This window comes from Schistocerca gregaria, chromosome 7 (assembly GCF_023897955.1).
Source record: "Schistocerca gregaria isolate iqSchGreg1 chromosome 7, iqSchGreg1.2, whole genome shotgun sequence".
In the NCBI taxonomy this organism is placed as follows: Eukaryota; Metazoa; Arthropoda; class Insecta; order Orthoptera; family Acrididae; genus Schistocerca; species Schistocerca gregaria.
This window is the reverse complement of record NC_064926.1, coordinates 90,459,542-90,477,871: the sequence shown is the minus strand read 5'-3', so window position 1 is coordinate 90,477,871 and position 18,330 is coordinate 90,459,542. Positions and strand designations below refer to the sequence as shown.

Here is an 18,330-nt window from a genome sequence, read left to right as displayed (position 1 = left end):
AAAACTAGAATAATTTACAGGGTGAGTACTGCCATGATTATAACAATTTATTACCGAATAACTGTTTGACATGATAATTTACGTTTGATGCCGTTACATAGGTTAGTGTTACTAATTCGTCACACCACATGCTAACGTTGACGAACTGAAGACTAGGATACAAGCTGCTGTGGATATTATGACAGAACACATGTTGCAAAACACCTGGCGTGAACTGGAATACCGCCTCGACATTCTCAAAGCTACCAATGGAGCACACGTTGAGGTTTACTAACGTAAGTGGTCTTAAAGAAAACTACACTCCTGGAAATTGAAATAAGAACACCGTGAATTCATTGTCCCAGGAAGGGGAAACTTTATTAACACATTCCTGGGGTCAGATACATCACATGATCACACTGACAGAACCACAGGCACATAGACACAGGCAACAGAGCATGCACAATGTCGGCACTAGTACAGTGTATATCCACCTTTCGCAGCAATGCAGGCTGCCATTCTCCCATGGAGACGATCGTAGAGATGCTGGATATAGTCCTGTGGAACGGCTTGCCATGCCATTTCCACCTGGCGCCTCAGTTGGACCAGCGTTCGTGCTGGACGTGCAGACCGCGTGAGACGACGCTTCATCCAGTCCCAAACATGCTCAATGGGGGACAGATCCGGAGATCTTGCTGGCCAGGGTAGTTGACTTACACCTTCTAGAGCACGTTGGGTGGCACGGGATACATGCGGACGTGCATTGTCCTGTTGGAACAGCAAGTTCCCTTGCCGGTCTAGGAATGGTAGAACGATGGGTTCGATGACGGTTTGGATGTACCGAGCACTATTCAGTGTCCCCTCGACGATCACCAGAGGTGTACGGTCAGTGTAGGAGATCGCTCCCCACACCTTGATGCCGGGTGTTGGCCCTGTGTGCCTCGGTCGTATGCAGTCCTGATTGTGGCGCTCACCTGCACTGCGCCAAACACGCATACGACCATCATTGGCACCAAGGCAGAAGCGACTCTCATCGCTGAAGACGACACGTCTCCATTCGTCCCTCCATTCACACCTGTCGCGACACCACTGGAGGCGGGCTGCACGATGTTGGGGCGTGAGCGGAAGACGGCCTAACGGTGTGCGGGACCGTAGCCCAGCTTCATGGAGACGGTTGTGAATGGTCCTCGCCGATACCCCAGGAGCAACAGTGTCCCTAATTTGCTGGGAAGTGGCGGTGCGGTCCCCTACGGCACTGCGTAGGATCCTACGGTCTTGGCGTGCATACGTGCGTCGCTGCGGTTCTGTCCCAGGTCGACGGGCACGTGCACCTTCCGCCGACCACTGGCGACAACATCGATGTACTGTGGAGACCTCACGCCCCACGTGTTGAGCAATTCGGCGGTACGTCCACCCGGCCTCCCGCATGCCCACTATACGCCCTCGCTCAAAGTCCGTCAACTGCACATACGGTTCACGTCCACGCTGTCGCGGCATGGTACCAGTGTTAAAGACTGCGATGGAGCTCCGTATGCCACGGCAAACTGGCTGACACTGACGGCGGCGGTGCACAAATGCTGCGCAGCTAGCGCCATTCGATGGCCAACACCGCGGTTCCTGGTGTGTCCGCTGTACCGTGCGTGTGATCATTGCTTGTACAGCCCTCTCGCAGTGTCCGGAGCAAGTATGTTGGGTCTGACACACCGGTGTCAAAGTGTTCTTTTTTCCATTTCCAGGAGTGTAGTAACACTAACTTATGTAACGGCATCAAATGTAACTTATTATGTCAAACGGTTATTCTGCAAGAATTTTTTATAATCAGGGCAAGACTTTGTGCTCACCCTGTATTACAAACATGTGTTGAGTGATGAGAGAAGTGTGGCACGTGGGAAGAACATCTTTTTGGTAATTTCATACCGTCATGAAAGGGCTTCCGAGCCACCACTCAGCTTCGAACTCCAGGTAAAGAAGTACCTGAATGTCGAACTCGAAGGCGATGTGGAACTGAAAACAATCACATAACAGGACGGAGTGATAAGTTCGAGGATGTCGTGTTCAAAAGAAGAAAATTGATGTAGGATGTGTTCGTCAATCGTTGAGTTGTATCCATCCTGGACTGGCGCTTCGTTGGATGCGCCGAGTGAGGGCTAGTGCTAAAATGATTAAGAATGGCTTAAAACAAAGGTTCAGTATAAAGAACCCAGTGAATGTATTGTTATGTGCGGAATATATTCTGATTTTTAGTTCAGTTATCAGTCATTTATTTTACGGAGAGGGTTTTTGACCATGTGATTACTAGTATTCAGTTAATTCGAGAGAATTTAGTTCCTTATTTTTATTATTTCGTTTTTAACAGCACTCTTTCGATATTCAGGCAACGGCCTTGCCCCAGTGGATACACCGGCTTCCGTGAGACCACCGAAGTTAAGCGCTGTCGGGCGTGGTCGGCACTTGGATGGGTGACCATTCAGGCTGCCATCGCTATTGCCATTTTTTGGGTTGCACTCAGCTTCGTGATGCCAATTGAGGAGCTACTCGACTAAACAGTAGCGGCTTAAGTCCAGAATACCATCAAACGACGGGAAGAACGGTCTGCTGACCCCACGCCCCTCCTATCCGCATCCTCTACTGAGGATGAAACGGCGGCCGGATGGTCCCGGTAGGCCACTCGTGGCCTAAAGACGGAGTGCTTTCGATACTCGCAGACAACTTTTTATTACTCAGTCGAATTCACATTCTAGGGCCTCAGTCACTATTTTTGGTCAGATTAGGTAATATTATCAGGGTATTTTTGTGTGGGCCCTAATTATGCTAGTTAACCCCAGGAAAACTTTAACTTTGTACTACACAATCGAGAATCGAAGGTCGAAGTACTTTCTAGTAAACTCAGCACTTCATATAATAAAGGAACCTTATCAATATGTATAGGTGGTGTCATTGTCTAGGCACATTAATTCAGATGGACCACTGGCGTACTTCATATGTGCAAGATCGAGACAGAGAGTCTCGAGTAACAATGTGGACTTTGAATGAAATGTCTGTGTATTGTGGCTCGAAGTGAAGTACTGAAATGACACGTCTGGTTGTGAATACATATTCGTGCGCATACATATCATCAGCAAATATGTAAATTATATGAATCTGTGGTGTCTTCTCTTTCAGGCATGTCTAAAAGACCTTTCATACAGTTGATTCACCTCGACTAGCAATTGATCCACCACCTTCAGTGCAGATGCAGATTTAAATTCTGCTTCGAGCAGGAATCTAAGACTAGTGAGCATTGACGACATGGATGGGAAAAGATGATGTGGAGCGTGCCGAGGTAGTACGGGCATTTTCTATAAACGTCTGTCCGGGTGGTGCAGTGGTTAACGATACTTAGTAGTAGGCAGGAGAGTCCGGGATCGAGATCCACTGTGGCACTCATTTTCACTCGTCGCACCGAATCCGCATAAAGATCCGATGCGTCTTATGCCGCCTGATACTCCCTATATTAATTTCAATAGGCTGATTGCCTGATAAATAACATAACAAGCGATATCTAACTCGTCTTTGCAACAATTATTATATTGCAGTAAGGTGCGAAGTACTGCTACCTTACAACTTTACGTACATATTGGGATCGACACTTTAAAAATTTCTCTTTGGATCTGAACTAACGCTCCCCACTTCTAGTGACAGCGCCGACCGCGGAGGCGCGGCGGTCAGATGTCGGAATCCCATTCGTCGACGGGACACTGAACCCAAAACTCCTTTTTTTTACGATGACAATGTCCATGAAACGTTTAAATCTACCTTTAATTACCAACAGATCTTTTCATTACATCACGCCGTTTTCAGAGTTAGGGATGTTGTTTCCTCAACATCAAACCAAACTCGTACTATTTTGCTGGAGATTACTCTTACGGTAACGGTAACATAGTTAGACACCAGCTAACATTATTACAGTAAGGATGCAGTGACATTACGAAATAGTACAAGAAAGATCTTGCATTTGTCGGGTTCAACGATCAGATTCCATAAATAATTTGTAACACTTTGTACGTTACCTCTGGAGCGTGGCTGCATTTAAGAGAAACAGAAAGAAAGTTCTAAAGAGAGCGTGACAGCTCGCATGAAGCGAGTAATTATAGGGTTCGTATTGACCGTTCCTAACAGGAATAAATTTTACAGTCTTCCATATGCCGCTGGCGTCCCTCGTCCCTCTTCTCAATGCCCAGTTCATCCTTTTAGGCAGTCTGACAAAAGCAATGTACAGATTTCTGTTGTAGCAGCTGCACTTACATGTAAATACTATTCTTCAAATTTTGGATGATGGATCTGAATCTCTGAGGAGTGCCTGGTTCTCCATAGTACAAAAGATCTTCATTCGTAATTTTCCGTCATCATTTCCGAGAGTGTGAATAGGACGGAACCTAAGAGCAGATCTCGAGTAGATGCAGTCATATTTATAGACTCGTTTGTCAAAAATGGTTCAAATGGCTCTGAGCACTATGGGACTTAACGTCTGAGGTCACCAGTCCCCTAGAACTTAGAACTACTTATACCTAACTAACCTAAGGACATCACACACATCCATGCCCGAGGCAGGATTCGAACCTGAGACCGTAGCGATCGCGCGGTTCCAGAGTGTAGTGCCTAGAACGGCTCGGCCACTCCGGCCGGCTCTCGTTTGTCACAAATATTTAGCTTACATCGAATCCTTAAGAACGCTTTCCTTAATTTGGCTGTCAAGCCAAAGATCGCGCCACAGAGCATGGAACTGACGCCACGTGTCGATTTCCGAACTCCAGTGGCAGACGGTAGTAGTACTGGCTCTTTTGCTCACTTTAGTGACTCGTACACAGTGACTTCCGAGGGTATCACGGAAGGAAGCACTGAACAACGTGTTACAGCCTCTCTACGTATACTGTATGTACCCGGTGCCAACTGTAACACCTCCGTTTTTTATCCCGACCTGATCTGACCGAATAGCAGCCCAATGTTTATTATTAACATGACCGTGAACCTAATGGGGCTGGTAATCGGAACTGACTGCTACGAAAGTTGTTACTTTCCAGTTCGTTCTGTTCAATACTGTAATAATGAATGTATGGTAATAAGGAACACAGTTTTGCAAATTACGATCCAGAGTACGATTCTTCTCAAAACACAAAAAAGAGACAGCCACTGCCTTCGTCATACATATCTAATTACAACTAATCTCAGCACAGGCTTTCTTTATTTGCCATTATCGTCACACACTAATCCATCACTGCATCCGACACTGCAATCCAAGGTTACGCCGGCGCGGTAGACGCGAAACTAAATACCGCCACTGGTAACGTCAATGATCACTTTTATAAATATATTTCATCATTTTCTCCGTATTTATTTATTCTTTAAGGGTCTAACCACGGCGATGGTGACACCCTTCTCGGTTAAAAACCCTGTACTCCAATAATGGCCTCCACACACACACCATTCCCAACAACCACTCTGGCGCGTCTCGACACTCGCTCTCGCAACACGTCACAATCGATTGTTCGTCCTATAGACCTGCGGCGAGTGCAAAGTTATAGTAAGGGCCTACGGACCCCTTACACAACACAGACATGCAGTCCAGCACGAACGTCCACTGTCTGACTGACTTTACTGGGCCTGGTGTTGCAGAACCTGCTGTTCTACTACGAGTCGGAGTCGTGCAGCCGTCCGTCGGGCGTGGTGCTCCTGGAGGGCTGCTACTGCGAGCGCCTCATCACGGCGGGCAGCGCCAGCCGCAACCGGGAGGCCGCCGACAAAGCCGTGAGTGTCTGCTTCTGCCGCCGCATCCTCTCCCTGCTGCCCGGTCTGCCTGTCCTGTCCTGTCCACAACCACTTACACGCGTCCCCGTGGCCTTTTGTTTTTTGTTGTTATCAGTGGAAGATGTTTTCCGACCAATTGCGTTGTCAATGGACATCTGGAAAACCTAATGGTTGACAAATTGTCATCGGAAAATGTGCTAGGTTTTAATCGAGGGTCGAGACACCCCTGCCAGTCCTACGTTCTGACAAAGCCTGGTCCGTAACATTTCCCACACCCGTGGCCCAACGTGCTGTAACGAGTCTACGACAGAAAACGCTCAAATAGAGAAAGCAACGAATCGAGGAGGCGAGACGACTGGGGACACCTGACAAGAGTCGCTGCTGAAAACTGTAACTGAACACATGATGGAACGATGTTACTCGTGAAAGGTATGTGATTGCTGGCGTAGAATGCTGTAGCTTGCGAATGCGATAGTTGATGTGGGACAGTGAAAGTAGCATTTTATGTTGGTAACGCCACGTAGCTGTGCTGTGTAAAGTCTGTGGCTGGTTTGCATTGTCGGAATATTTGCTATTGTAATGTTGGGCAGTTGGTTGTGAACAGCACGTAGCGTTGCGCAGTTTGAGGTGAGCTGCCAGGTGGATGTGGGGGGAGAGATGGCGAAGCTTTGAGAGCGGACGATCTGGACGTGTGTCCATCAGAAAGAATAAATTTGTAAGACTGGATGTCATAAACTGATATATACAAGGTGTTACAAAAAGGTACGGCCAAACTTTCAGGAAACATTCCTCACACACAAAGAAAGAAAATATGTTATGTGGACATGTGCCCGGAAACGCTTACTTTCCATGTTAGAGCTCAATTTATTATTTCTCTTCAGATCACATTAATCATGGAATGGAAACGTACAGCAACAGAACGTACCAGGAAATGTTCAAAATGTCCTCCGTTAGCGACGATACATGCATCCACCCTCCGTCGCATGAAATCCCTGACGCGCTGATGCAGCCCTGGAGAATGACGTATTGTATCACAGCCGTCCACAATACGAGCACGAAGAGTCTCTACATTTGATACCCATAAATGAAAGTCAAGAGGGTTGAGGTCAGGAGAGCGTGAGGCCATGGAATTGGTCCGCCTCTACCAATCCATCGGTCACCGAATCTGTTGTTGAGAAGCGTACGAACACTTCGACTGAAATGTGCAGGAGCTCCATCCTGCACGAACCACATGTTGTGTCGTACTTGTAAAGGCACATGTTCTAGCAGCACAGGTAGAGTATCCCGTATGAAATCATGATAACGTGCTCATTGAGCGTAGGTGGATGACAAGACGAAACTAAAATGAGCTCTAACATGGAAATTAAGCGTTTCCGGACACATGTCCACATAACATCTTTTCTGTAGTTGTATGTGAGGAATGTTTCCTGAAAGTTTGGTCGTACCTTTTTGTAACACCCTGTATTAAGGGAATTTTCATTCACAAAGCACGAGTTTCACATTCACACAGTTCAGTACTGCTCTATCCTGATTAAATTAAGCTTAACTTAAATTCCATAAGGCAATGAGACAATTTCGAAGTCTTAGTGCGACGAAAATTGTCAGTCGATCTCCTGAAAACATTTGTAATAATTATTAACTTTCGGTGTTCCCATGGGGAAGACCGGATCTGCTGGTAAGACCGCGTTAGCATTTATTGAAAGTAATAAACAGGATATCTTGAGCGTACAAAACGGCAGTTTCGTCCAGTGTAAATCAGACGTTCCCCACTGATCCCGTGCAACACAGCGTAGTAAGCAGACACTGTCAATAATAATCAGTTAAATAATACGCGAACACACTTACTTTAGTTTATTTAGTTCATGTATTAAATTCCATCTCATACAGAATCTCATCAAGATGGCGACTAGCTCAACGATACATACATGTACATCTTCGTTCTTTTACGGCTACTCGGCAAGATCTGAATCATTCTTTTCATAAGAGAAAACGTAGGCAGCAGAGGATCTATTCCATGGAGTAAATGCGCGCTCCAAGGCTTGAAACTACTTTGCATTGATAATCATCGTATATTAAAGTTTAGGAATCGGTAAGATAAGAAAAGATATTTCGAGATATGTACTGAGTTGTATAATTTGTAAAATTTCTGAAAATATCGCGGAGAGACCGCTGCAAGAGACATTACAGAGTCTACGACAGAAAACGCTCCAATAGAGAAAGCAACGAATCGAGTAGGCGAGACGACTAAGGACATCTCTCAAGAGTCGCTACTGAAAACTCTAGCTGAACTGATGGTGGAACGATGTTACTCGTGGGAGGTAGGTAATTGCTGCCGTAGAATGCTGTAGCTCTGGAAAGCGAATGCGATAGTTGATGTGGGACAGTGTAAGTAGGCTGTTTAGACTTTTATGTTAGTAACGCCACGTAGCACTCTATACGAAAATCACTGACTGTGCTGTGTGAAGTCTGTGGCTGGTTCGCATTGTTGGAATATTTGCTATTGTAGTGTTGGGCAGCTGGATGTGAACAGCGAATAGCGTTGCGCAGTTGGAGGTGAGCCGCCAGCAGTGGTGGATATGGGGGAGAGATGGCGGAGTTTTGAGAGCGGAGACGATCTGGAAGTGTGTCCATCAGAAACAGTAAATGTGTAAGACTGGATGTCATGAATGACATTTGAACACTATTAAGGTAAATACAAATCTTTCATTTGCTAAGTATGCCTATCAGTAGTTAGTGCCTTCAGTAGTTAGAATCTTTTATTTACCTGGCAGTATTGGCGCTCGCTGTGTTGCAGTAGTTCGAGTAACGACGATTTTTGTGATGCAAGTGATTCGTGAACGGTATAGGTTATTGTTAGTCAGGGCCATTCTTTTGTAGGGATTATTGAAAGTCAGACTGCGTTGCGCTAAAAATATTGTGTGTCAGTTTAGTGTTGATCAGATTAAGTAAAGAGGGAAATGTCTGAGTACGTACAGTTCTGCTCAGCTGTTTGAAAATCAAATGGCGTAAGAGATTCATCAGCACTGTAATTCATAAATTTTTCTAAGGGGATGTTACAACAGTACTGTACAAATGTTTCGAACCAATCTTTAAGGCTAATGTGCCAAGGCTTCCGCGGCCTGTGTAGAATTTAACAATTTCTGTCTGGGCATTATACCGCGACTTCTCGAAACTAAAACCGACGTTTCGACAGTTTCTGCAGCTCTTCTCTTCAGCGCGACTGTAATGAAGGTTTGTTGTGTATACGGTCAACCCTATGTACCGTCCTAGTTTGGATCACATCCCCATCGAGCATCCTAATTTCGTTTTTCCATCGTTTCTCTAAAACTTACAACGAGAGTTGGATGTAGCAGATGTTTAAAATAATGACAAAATTATTATAATGTGACGCTTGGTATGAAATAAAGTTAGTGAACTCAGTGATGGCTAGTTAAAAACAGAATTTCGGCCTACTGACGTTAATATGGAAGCAGCTATTGACCATTGCTGTACCTAGTCTGCTATGAGTTCTGAAGATTTTGCTAAAGCTTGCAGTAGATTTACACAAACAATCCTGTTGGAAGAATATCCGCAACTGAGCATTATAGCAGAGTATGAAAATACCGCGCCGGCCGCGGTGGTCTCGCGGTTCTAGGCGCTCAGTCCGGAACCGCGTGACTGCTACGGTCGCAGGTTCGAATCCTGCCTCGGGCATGCATGTGTGTGATGTCCTTAGGTTTCTTAGGTTTAATTAGTTGTAAGTTCTAGGCGACTGATGATCACAGATGTTAAGTCGCATAGTGCTCAGAGCCATTTGAACCATTTTTGAAAATACCGCTTCAGTAGTAAATTTATTTTCACACGACCAGTTTCGGACTCTTATAAGCCCATCGTCAGGTATAGCTGTACTGCGGTCCCCGAGCGCCGCTTGTACCAGACGCGGTGTACTGCCTAGGGGCACAGAACAGGGAGTAGATTTATAATAGACCTCGGTGTCGCTGAATGATACAGCTGATCATCTCACAGCATTTTTGAACGGGGACTTATTTTTGTACAACTGATAGATGATCACTAACGGATTTTGTTAAACCGTGAGGCCTGAATGAAGCAACACGACAGAGAAGTTAATAGTCCTGCAGAGGATGGGTACTGTTTGCAAGTATAGTACAGACATTTTGAATGTTGTAAACAGTTCAAATGTGGCTGCTAAGAGAAAAAGATATCGGTACTGATTTCGGAAATGGAAAGACAGGAAAACTATGAACTTAATGCGAAATGAGGTAATGAGATGAAGAAAGACTGTTGGTGTGACAGCGGTCAACTATTGAGGATAGGTCACAACAGTCGAGTTAGTAAGCGAGCGGTTCCCTAGCACTTCAGGATTCAGTGGGAAAAAGTACTCGTATTGATAAGTGAAATGAAGTCCATAATGATTCATAACATACTAGAAATGTATTTTGTATATCTTCATGAACGGCTGAAAGCAAGGGGAAACTGCGGCCGTAATTTTTCCCGAGGGCATGCAGCTTTACTGTATGATTAAATGATGATGGCGTCCTCTTGGGTAAAATATTCCGGAGGTAAAATAGTCCCCCATTCGGATCTCCGGGAGGGGACTACTCAAGAGGATGTCGTTATCAGGAGAAAGAAAACTGGCGTTCTACGGATCGGAGCGTGGAATGTCAGATCCCATAATCGGGCAGGTACGTTAGAAAATTTAAAAAGGGAAATGGATTGGTTAAAGTTAGATATAGTGGGAATTAGTGAAGTTCGGTGGCAGGAGGAACAAGACTTCTGGTCAGGTGACTACAGGGTTATAAACACAAAATCAAATAGGGGTAATGCAGGAGTAGGTTTAATAATGAATAGGAAAATAGGAATGCGGGTAAGTTACTACAAACAGCATAGTGAACGCATTCTTGTGGCCAAGATAGATACGAAGCCCACACCTACTACAGTAGTACAAGTTTATATGCCAACTAGCTGTGCAAATGAGGAAGAAATTGAAGAAATGTATGATGAAATAAAAGAAATTATTCAGATAGTGAACGGTGACGAAAATTGAATAGTCATGGGTGACTGGAATACGGTTGTAGGAAAAGGGAGAGAAGGAAACGCAGTAGTTGAATATGGATTGGGGGAGAGAAATGAAAGAGGAAGCCGCCTGGTAGAATTTTGCACAGAGCACAACTTAATCATAGCTAACACTTGGTTTAAGAGTCATGAAAGAAGGTTGTATACATGTAAGAACCCTGGAGATACTAAATGGTATCAGATAGATTATATAATGGCAAGACAAAGATTTAGGAACCAAGTTTTAAATTGTAAGACATTTCCAGGGGCAGATGTCGACTCTGACCACAATCTATTGGTTATGACCTGTAGGTTAAAACTGAAGAAACTGCAAAAAGGTGGGAATTTAAGAAGATGGGACATGGATAAATTTAAAGAACAAGAGGTTGTACAGAGTTTCAGGGAGAGCATAAGGGAACAAATGGCAGGAATGGGGGAAAGAAATACAGTAGAAGAAGAATGGGTAGCTCTGAGGGATGAAGTAGTGAAGGCAGCAGAGGATCAAGTAGGTAGAAAGACGAGGGCTAGTAGAAATCCTTGGGTAACAGAAGAAATATTGAATTTAATTGATGAAAGGAGAAAATATAAAAATGCAGTAAATGAAGCAGGCAAAAAGGAATACAAACGTCTCAAAAATGAGATCGACAGGAAGTGCAAAACGGCTAAGCAGGGATGGCTAGAGGACAAATGTAAGGATGTAGAGGCTTATCTCACTAGGGGTAAGATAGATACTGCCTACAGGAAATTTAAAGAGACCTTTGGAGAAAGGAGAACCACCTGCATGAATATCAAGAGTTTTTGTGGAAACCCAGTTATAAGCCAAGAAGGGAAAGCAGAAAGGTGGAAGGAGTATATAGAGGGTCTATACAAGGGCGATGAACTTGAGGACAATATTATGGAAATGAAGGAGGATGTGGATGAGGATGAGATGGGAGATGCGATACTGCGTGAAGAGTTTGACAGAGCACTGGAAGACCTGAGTCGAAACAAGGCCCCCGGAGTAGACAACATTCCATTGGAACTACTTACGCCCTTGGGAGAGCCAGTCCTGACAAATCTCTACCGTCTGGTGAGCAAGGTGTATGAAACAGGCGAAATACCCTCAGACTTCAAGAAGAACATAATAATTCCAATCCCAAAGAAAGCAGGTGTTGACAGATGTGAAAATTACCGGACAATCAGTCTAATAAGCCACAGCTGCAAAATACTAACACGAATTCTTTACAGACGAATGGAAAAACTAGTAGAAGCCGACCTCGGGGAAGATCAGTTTGGATTTCGTAGAAATACTGGAACACGTGAGGCAATACTGACCTTACGTCTTATCTTAGAAGAAAGATTAAGGAAAGGCAAACCTACGTTTCTTGCATTTGTAGACTTAGAGAAAGCTTTTGAAAATGTTGACTGGAATACTCTCTTTCAAGTTCTAAAGGTGGCAGGAGTAAAATACAGGGAGCGAAAGGCTATTTACAATTTTTACAGAAACCAGATGGCAGTTATAAGAGTCGAGGGACATGAAAGGAAAGCAGTGGTTGGGAAGGGAGTAAGACAGGGTTGTAGCCTCTCCCCGATGTTATTCAATCTGTATATTGAGCAAGCAGTAAAGGAAACAAAAGAAAAATTCGGAGTAGGTATTAAAATCCAGGAAGAAGAAATAAAAAGTTTGAGGTTCGCCGATGACATCGTAATTCTGTCAGAGACAGCAAAGGACTTGGAAGAGCAGTTGAATGGAATGGACAGTGTCTTGAAAGGAGGGTATAAGATGAACATCAACAAAAGCAAAACGAGGATAATGGAATGCAGTCAAATTAAGTCGGGTGATGCTGAGGGAATTAGATTAGGAAATGAGACACTTAAAGTATTAAAGGAGTTTTGCTATTTGGGGAGCAAAATAACTGATGATGGTCGAAGTAGAGAGGATATAAAATGTAGACTGGCAATGGCAAGGAAAGCGTTTCTGAAGAAGAGAAATTTGTTAACATCAAGTATAGATTTAAGTGTCAGGAAGTCGTTTCTGAAAGTATTTGTATGGAGTGTAGCCAGGTATGGAAGTGAAACATGGACAATAAATAGTTTGGACAAGAAGAGAATAGAAGCTTTCGAAATGTGGTGCTACAGAAGAATGCTGAAAATTAGATGGGTAGATCACATAACTAAGGAGGAAGTATTGAATAGGATTGGGGAGAAGTTTGTGGCAGAACTTGACGAGAAGAAGGGATCGGTTGGTAGGACATGTTCTGAGGCATCAGGGGATCACCAATTTAGTATTGGAGGGCAGTGTGGAGGGTAAAAATCGTAGAGGGAGACCAAGAGATGAATACACTAAGCAGATTCAGAAGGATGTAGGTTGCAGTAGGTATTTGGAGATGAAGAGGCTTGCACAGGATAGAGTAGCATGGAGAACTGCATCAAACCAGTCTCAGGATAACAGACACCATATCGATATAAGTATATAGTTCGGGCAATACCGGCCTTGACCGGATGGCCGAGCGGTTCAGTCCTGAACCGCGCGAATGTCATCCACGAGTAATGAGTGTGTTGGGGTGGAATACTAAGAATGTAGTGTGGACATACAAGGTGAGAAATTGGGTCTCGCGGGAGGCGTGCGCTAGATAGTCCTGGCAGTCGCACTATCTTCTGTGACCTCGGTTGCCCTGATGGATAGACCGTCTGCCATGTCAGCAGGAGATCCCAGGTTCGAGTCCCGGTCGCAATTTTCACCTGTCGCCGTTGATATACAGAGGGGTCCAAAAAAATGTATCCACTGTTTAAAAGTCCATAACTTGCAAACTAATTGACGGAGTTGCCTCTTTTTTAGTGAAAGTGTAGCTTGAAGTCCAACTTAAAGATATCACCGTAGATGTTCGAAATGGTCATCATTAACATCCACACACAAACGATGCCACCGAACTGCAGCACGAACTACTGACTGCGATGTGTTCAGTTGGATATTTGCACAATGAATGTGTGATGGATTCTCGACGTTCACCCAATGTGCGTGGCTTTTGTCTATAAATGACGTCCTTTAGTGTTCCCCACAGGTGAAAGTCCAGAGGAGTTAGATCTGAGGAACGTGGTGGATACTCCACAGCACCTCTACGGCCTATCCATCTTCCTGGTAGATTTTCGTAGAGATACGCACTAACATGATTTTGGTAGTGGGCTGGGGCACCATCTTGTTGAAAGTAAACTCTTCCGTCTCCATGCAAGTCTCGGATGGCAGATAAAAAGGATGTCTGAAGCTTCTGAAGGTACACCTCACCGGTAACCGTGCCGTCAAAGAAGAATGGCCGAATGAAGCCCCGGTAAGACAACCCACACCACACATTTACTCCTGGCAAATTCACGGCTTTGTCTACATTGACGTTCGAATTTTCGGTGGCCCAGTAGATGCAATTGTGGCGATTTACTGTACCAGTGAGTTTGAACTGTGCCTCATCAGACCACACAGTCATCTCTGCAAACTCTTCATCGTTGCGCACCATGTTAGTAAACCACTCGCCGTACTCCATTCTACGATCTGGGTCGTCCTCGGTCATTGCGTGTAGCAATCGTGGGATGTAGCACTTCCACTCTGCTGTCTTCAAAATTCGCCGAACAGTTGAGCGACTCTCTCCAGTTTCACGGGCACACTGTCTCACAGACTTCTGTGGTGAGCGAGTGAATTGTTGTAACACACGACGGGAGTTCGCTGGACTTGTTACTATTACAGGTCGTCCAGATCGTTGTTTGTGTACATCTTTAACACAACCTTCGGCTTCAAATTTGTCTCGAATGCGACGATTCGTTAAACGTGTCAGTAGCCTGTTGGATACTCATTTCGCCATTGCCGTTGAACCTCATTAGTGTAAAATATTACTTCAAAACTGACTTCCTTTCATCGAATGTAAGCCTTGCGCCAGCCATGTTTACTCGAGTAACTAGGTGCAACTAAGATCAAAACATTGACAATCTCGCGAGTGTCATCTAACAAAACAAAACAATGCAATACAACGCTTGTGTGGCGATTGCCGGAACTACAATTACACTACCAAAGATGAGACAACTGCGTCAATTAGTTTGCCAGTTATGGACTTTTAAAAAGTGGATACATTTTTTTGGACCCCTCTGTATATATCACTGCCCGTCAGCAGCTGAGGGTATTAAATTAAATCTAATTTTGTTTTATAAATCTCCGGTACATTCTCATGAAGTCTTGTGAGAGGCCCATATCTAATGCTAACGAAGTCCGAAAGCCGATCATGCGGTGGTCGATATTGTGTGTGACGTCGGATTGACGATACGTTTGCGGTATTATTGTGAAATAAACGTCAACCCAGCTTTAAGCTGTATTAGTGTCGTTGTTCTTTGGTTTAGTTTCTGTTTGTTATTCCGCGCTTTGCTTTGTGAATGCTTTCATGTACGTATGCCTGTAAGCTGTCCTGGAGTACATGTGGGAACAAACATCTTGTTTCCTGCGACACCCGTACGCTTCGTGACCCCGACCTCGCCGGCTCCTACGTTGCGCGCAGTTTCGCAACACAACTCCAGCTCCAGCCGCGTCCCGCCCCTTCCCTTTCGACAGTTGGCGGCTAACCAGTCGTAACTCAAGCGGCAGGCAGCACTGCAATTAACACGGTGACGATGGAATCCCCACCGTTCTGGCAACAGAGTCCTCTATCACGGTGTACCCAGCTAGAACGTCAGTTCGTCGTCGCTCGATTGTCGGCGGAAGAGACTAAATACGGCCTCTCGGTTGCAGCGCTCACGTAGGACCTAGCAGCTGGAGTCCAGGATATTCGAGCCACGCCAGCCGATACCGAACGGTGTGCATCGATTAAAAACACATGGATCACATGCACGTCGCATTCAGAAGTAGAACGGCTGGATTGGCTTTGCCTCACTGAGCAGCTGGAAGATCACACTCCGTCACGACTTCTAAAGACGTTCATGCACACTGACAAGTCATGCTGTAAGTGATGATGTGCTGTGGAATATATGATTGTCATCATTGTGAGCAGATACCCGAAAGTCTCTCACAGTGTGAGCTGGAGATTTAAACGCACTGGTACAAACGGCAGACAAGATAGTTTAAATGTATTTATTTATTTAGTCATCCGTGGACATTTTAAAATGTATGGATGTTGTCAGTTGCAAAAAAAAAAATGGTTCAAATGGCTCTGAGCACTATGGGACTCAACTGCTGGGGTCATTAGTCCCCTAGAACTTAGAACTACTTAAACCTAACTAACCCAAGGACATCACACACATCCATACCCGAGGCAGGATTCGAACCTGCGACTGTAGCAGTCGCACGGTTCCGGACGGCGCGCCTAGAACCGCGAGACCACCGCGGCCGGCTCAGTTGCATACATTCATATATTTATACAGTTTGTTGTTACATGTAGTTAAACATTGTGACATATAAGTTATTTACAATCATTTTTGCTCCTTATCAAAAAATTACGGAATTCACTTATAGTGTAAAAGCTGTGTTCCTGCACAAACAATTTAAGATTTTTCCTAAAGCGGTACATATTATCTGCTTCTTTTATTTTCTGCGTCAGTTTATTATACAGTTTTACAGCCTCATACAAGAAGTTATTTTGAGTCTTATGTTTATTCTTCCTGTCTAGGTGAAGACAGTGACTTGTTCTTGTACTATAGTAATCGAAAGTGCTATTTGTACTATAATTTTCTATATTTTTCTTGATTTACACTATTGTTTGGAATATAAATTCGCGAGGAACAGTTAGAATTTTTTAACATTTTGAAAAGTTCTCTGCAGTGGGCCCGCTTACTGCTTTTTGTTATAATTCTTACTGCTCTCTTTTGCATTTTAAATATTGTTTGTAAATTCTGAGCACTGTTTCCCCAGAAAATAATACCATAACTGATTACTGAATGAACATAACTAAAGTATACAGTTCTCAAACATTCACTACTGCATCCGGATACAAGGACTCGTAAGTGCATAACATGTTGTGGATACCCTTTTCGAGAGTTTCATAGCATGTTCATTCCTGCATCAAGTGTCTCAACATTGACATCCCGGCAGGAAAACGTGTCTCTGGTACCGCTAGCCGCCCTCCAGTCGCAACGGGCTGAACTGACGACATAGGTGGCTGCTTACAAACAACGCGCAACCGTCAACGGTCTTTCCGCTGACATTCACGAGGTTGTAATCGATAATCGATCGCCGTCAGCACAGCAAGTTCGGTAATGATTCACGAAAGTGCACGCCATCTTGGAAGTGAAAGTACAAATCAGACACCGTAGCAGCGACCACAACTTCTATTGCAAACATTCGCGGGCATTTTTCCAAAGGAGCGCGATGAAAAACTGCAGTACGTGGTCGATAACGAGGCAGCAGTGTCGACACATCCATCAAATCGCCTACCAGGCAGGAGCTGTGACGACTGCTGTCTGTTCGCCGCTAGTGACCTGGGGCTACCCCGTGCGTTTGAGTGGCAATTTACGGTTGCAGATACATCACAGCCTATTATCGAAGTAGATTTTTTTATCCTTCTATGACGTCAGCAGCTAGTAGATTTAACTACAAATCTCCATACTCCAGGGAAACTCTGTTGTGTCACCCCACTACCCGTATGCACTGTCGCAGACTGTTCACGGTACATACGGTTACTGAAAGGTAACCCCGAGATCACCCAGCACTCGCCTACTCTCCCACCGGTGAAGCACACAACCGTTCATAAGATTTTGACCACGCCAAGGCAGCCAGCTCGTGCTCAGAATAGGTGTTCGTCGCCTGAAAATCTCAAAATTGTAGAACAGGAATTTCACAATGAATGTGCAGAGTTCCTAGTAGCAGCTGGGTAGCCCCGACTCACGTTGTGCCTACAAAGAAGAGTGGATGGCGCTCCTGCGTTGACTATCGCTAACTCAATGCAAGGACCATCACAGACCGATACACGGTCTGCAAATATTCACAGTAACACGGTATTTTCTATCACTGACCTAGTATGAGCATACTATCAGCTCCCTGTAGCTACAGCAGACATTCGACCTATTTGAATTGACGAGGATGCCATTCGGACTGTGTAACGTAGTTCAGACCGTCCAGCACTTTATGGACGAAACGATCGATAATTTAGATTTTTATGTGTGTACATCGATGATATGTGGGTGATGTCCATCTCGGAGGAGGAGGACTTAAAGCATTTGACACAAGTGTTTCACTGCCTACGCACACAGAGACTAGTAATTAATCCTGCCAGCTGTGTTTCTGGTGAGAAGAAGGTGCACTTTCTACGATAGTTGGTGAACGCGCAGGATATTCGCCCTCCACTAAAAAAAAGTAGAGGCCATATGCAGATACTCCCTGCCTATCACGGTCAGAGCATTCTGACTGCTTTGAGGAGGCACGCTACGAATGCCTCTCCTGTACTAACCTTGTAACCTCCCAACAGTAAAAAATATAATTATATAATTCACATTCAGTGTAATTGCCCAGCAGATACATTCCGTATCCTACCAATAATACAATGTGACTAACCTCTCAATAAAATTGTGGCT

The 18,330-nt window shown here is 44.6% G+C and overlaps 1 protein-coding gene across 1 annotated transcript in view; it reads left to right on the top strand.

Annotated features, from left to right (window-relative positions):
• LOC126281292 (ras-specific guanine nucleotide-releasing factor 2-like) overlaps nt 1–18,330 on the top strand; it is a 1,771,818-nt gene that overhangs the window by 491,907 nt on the left and 1,261,581 nt on the right. The window contains exon 2 of the mRNA XM_049980119.1: nt 5,632–5,763. Coding sequence (XP_049836076.1) covers nt 5,632–5,763 — 132 coding nt within the window. The remainder of the gene's footprint in view (nt 1–5,631; nt 5,764–18,330) is intronic.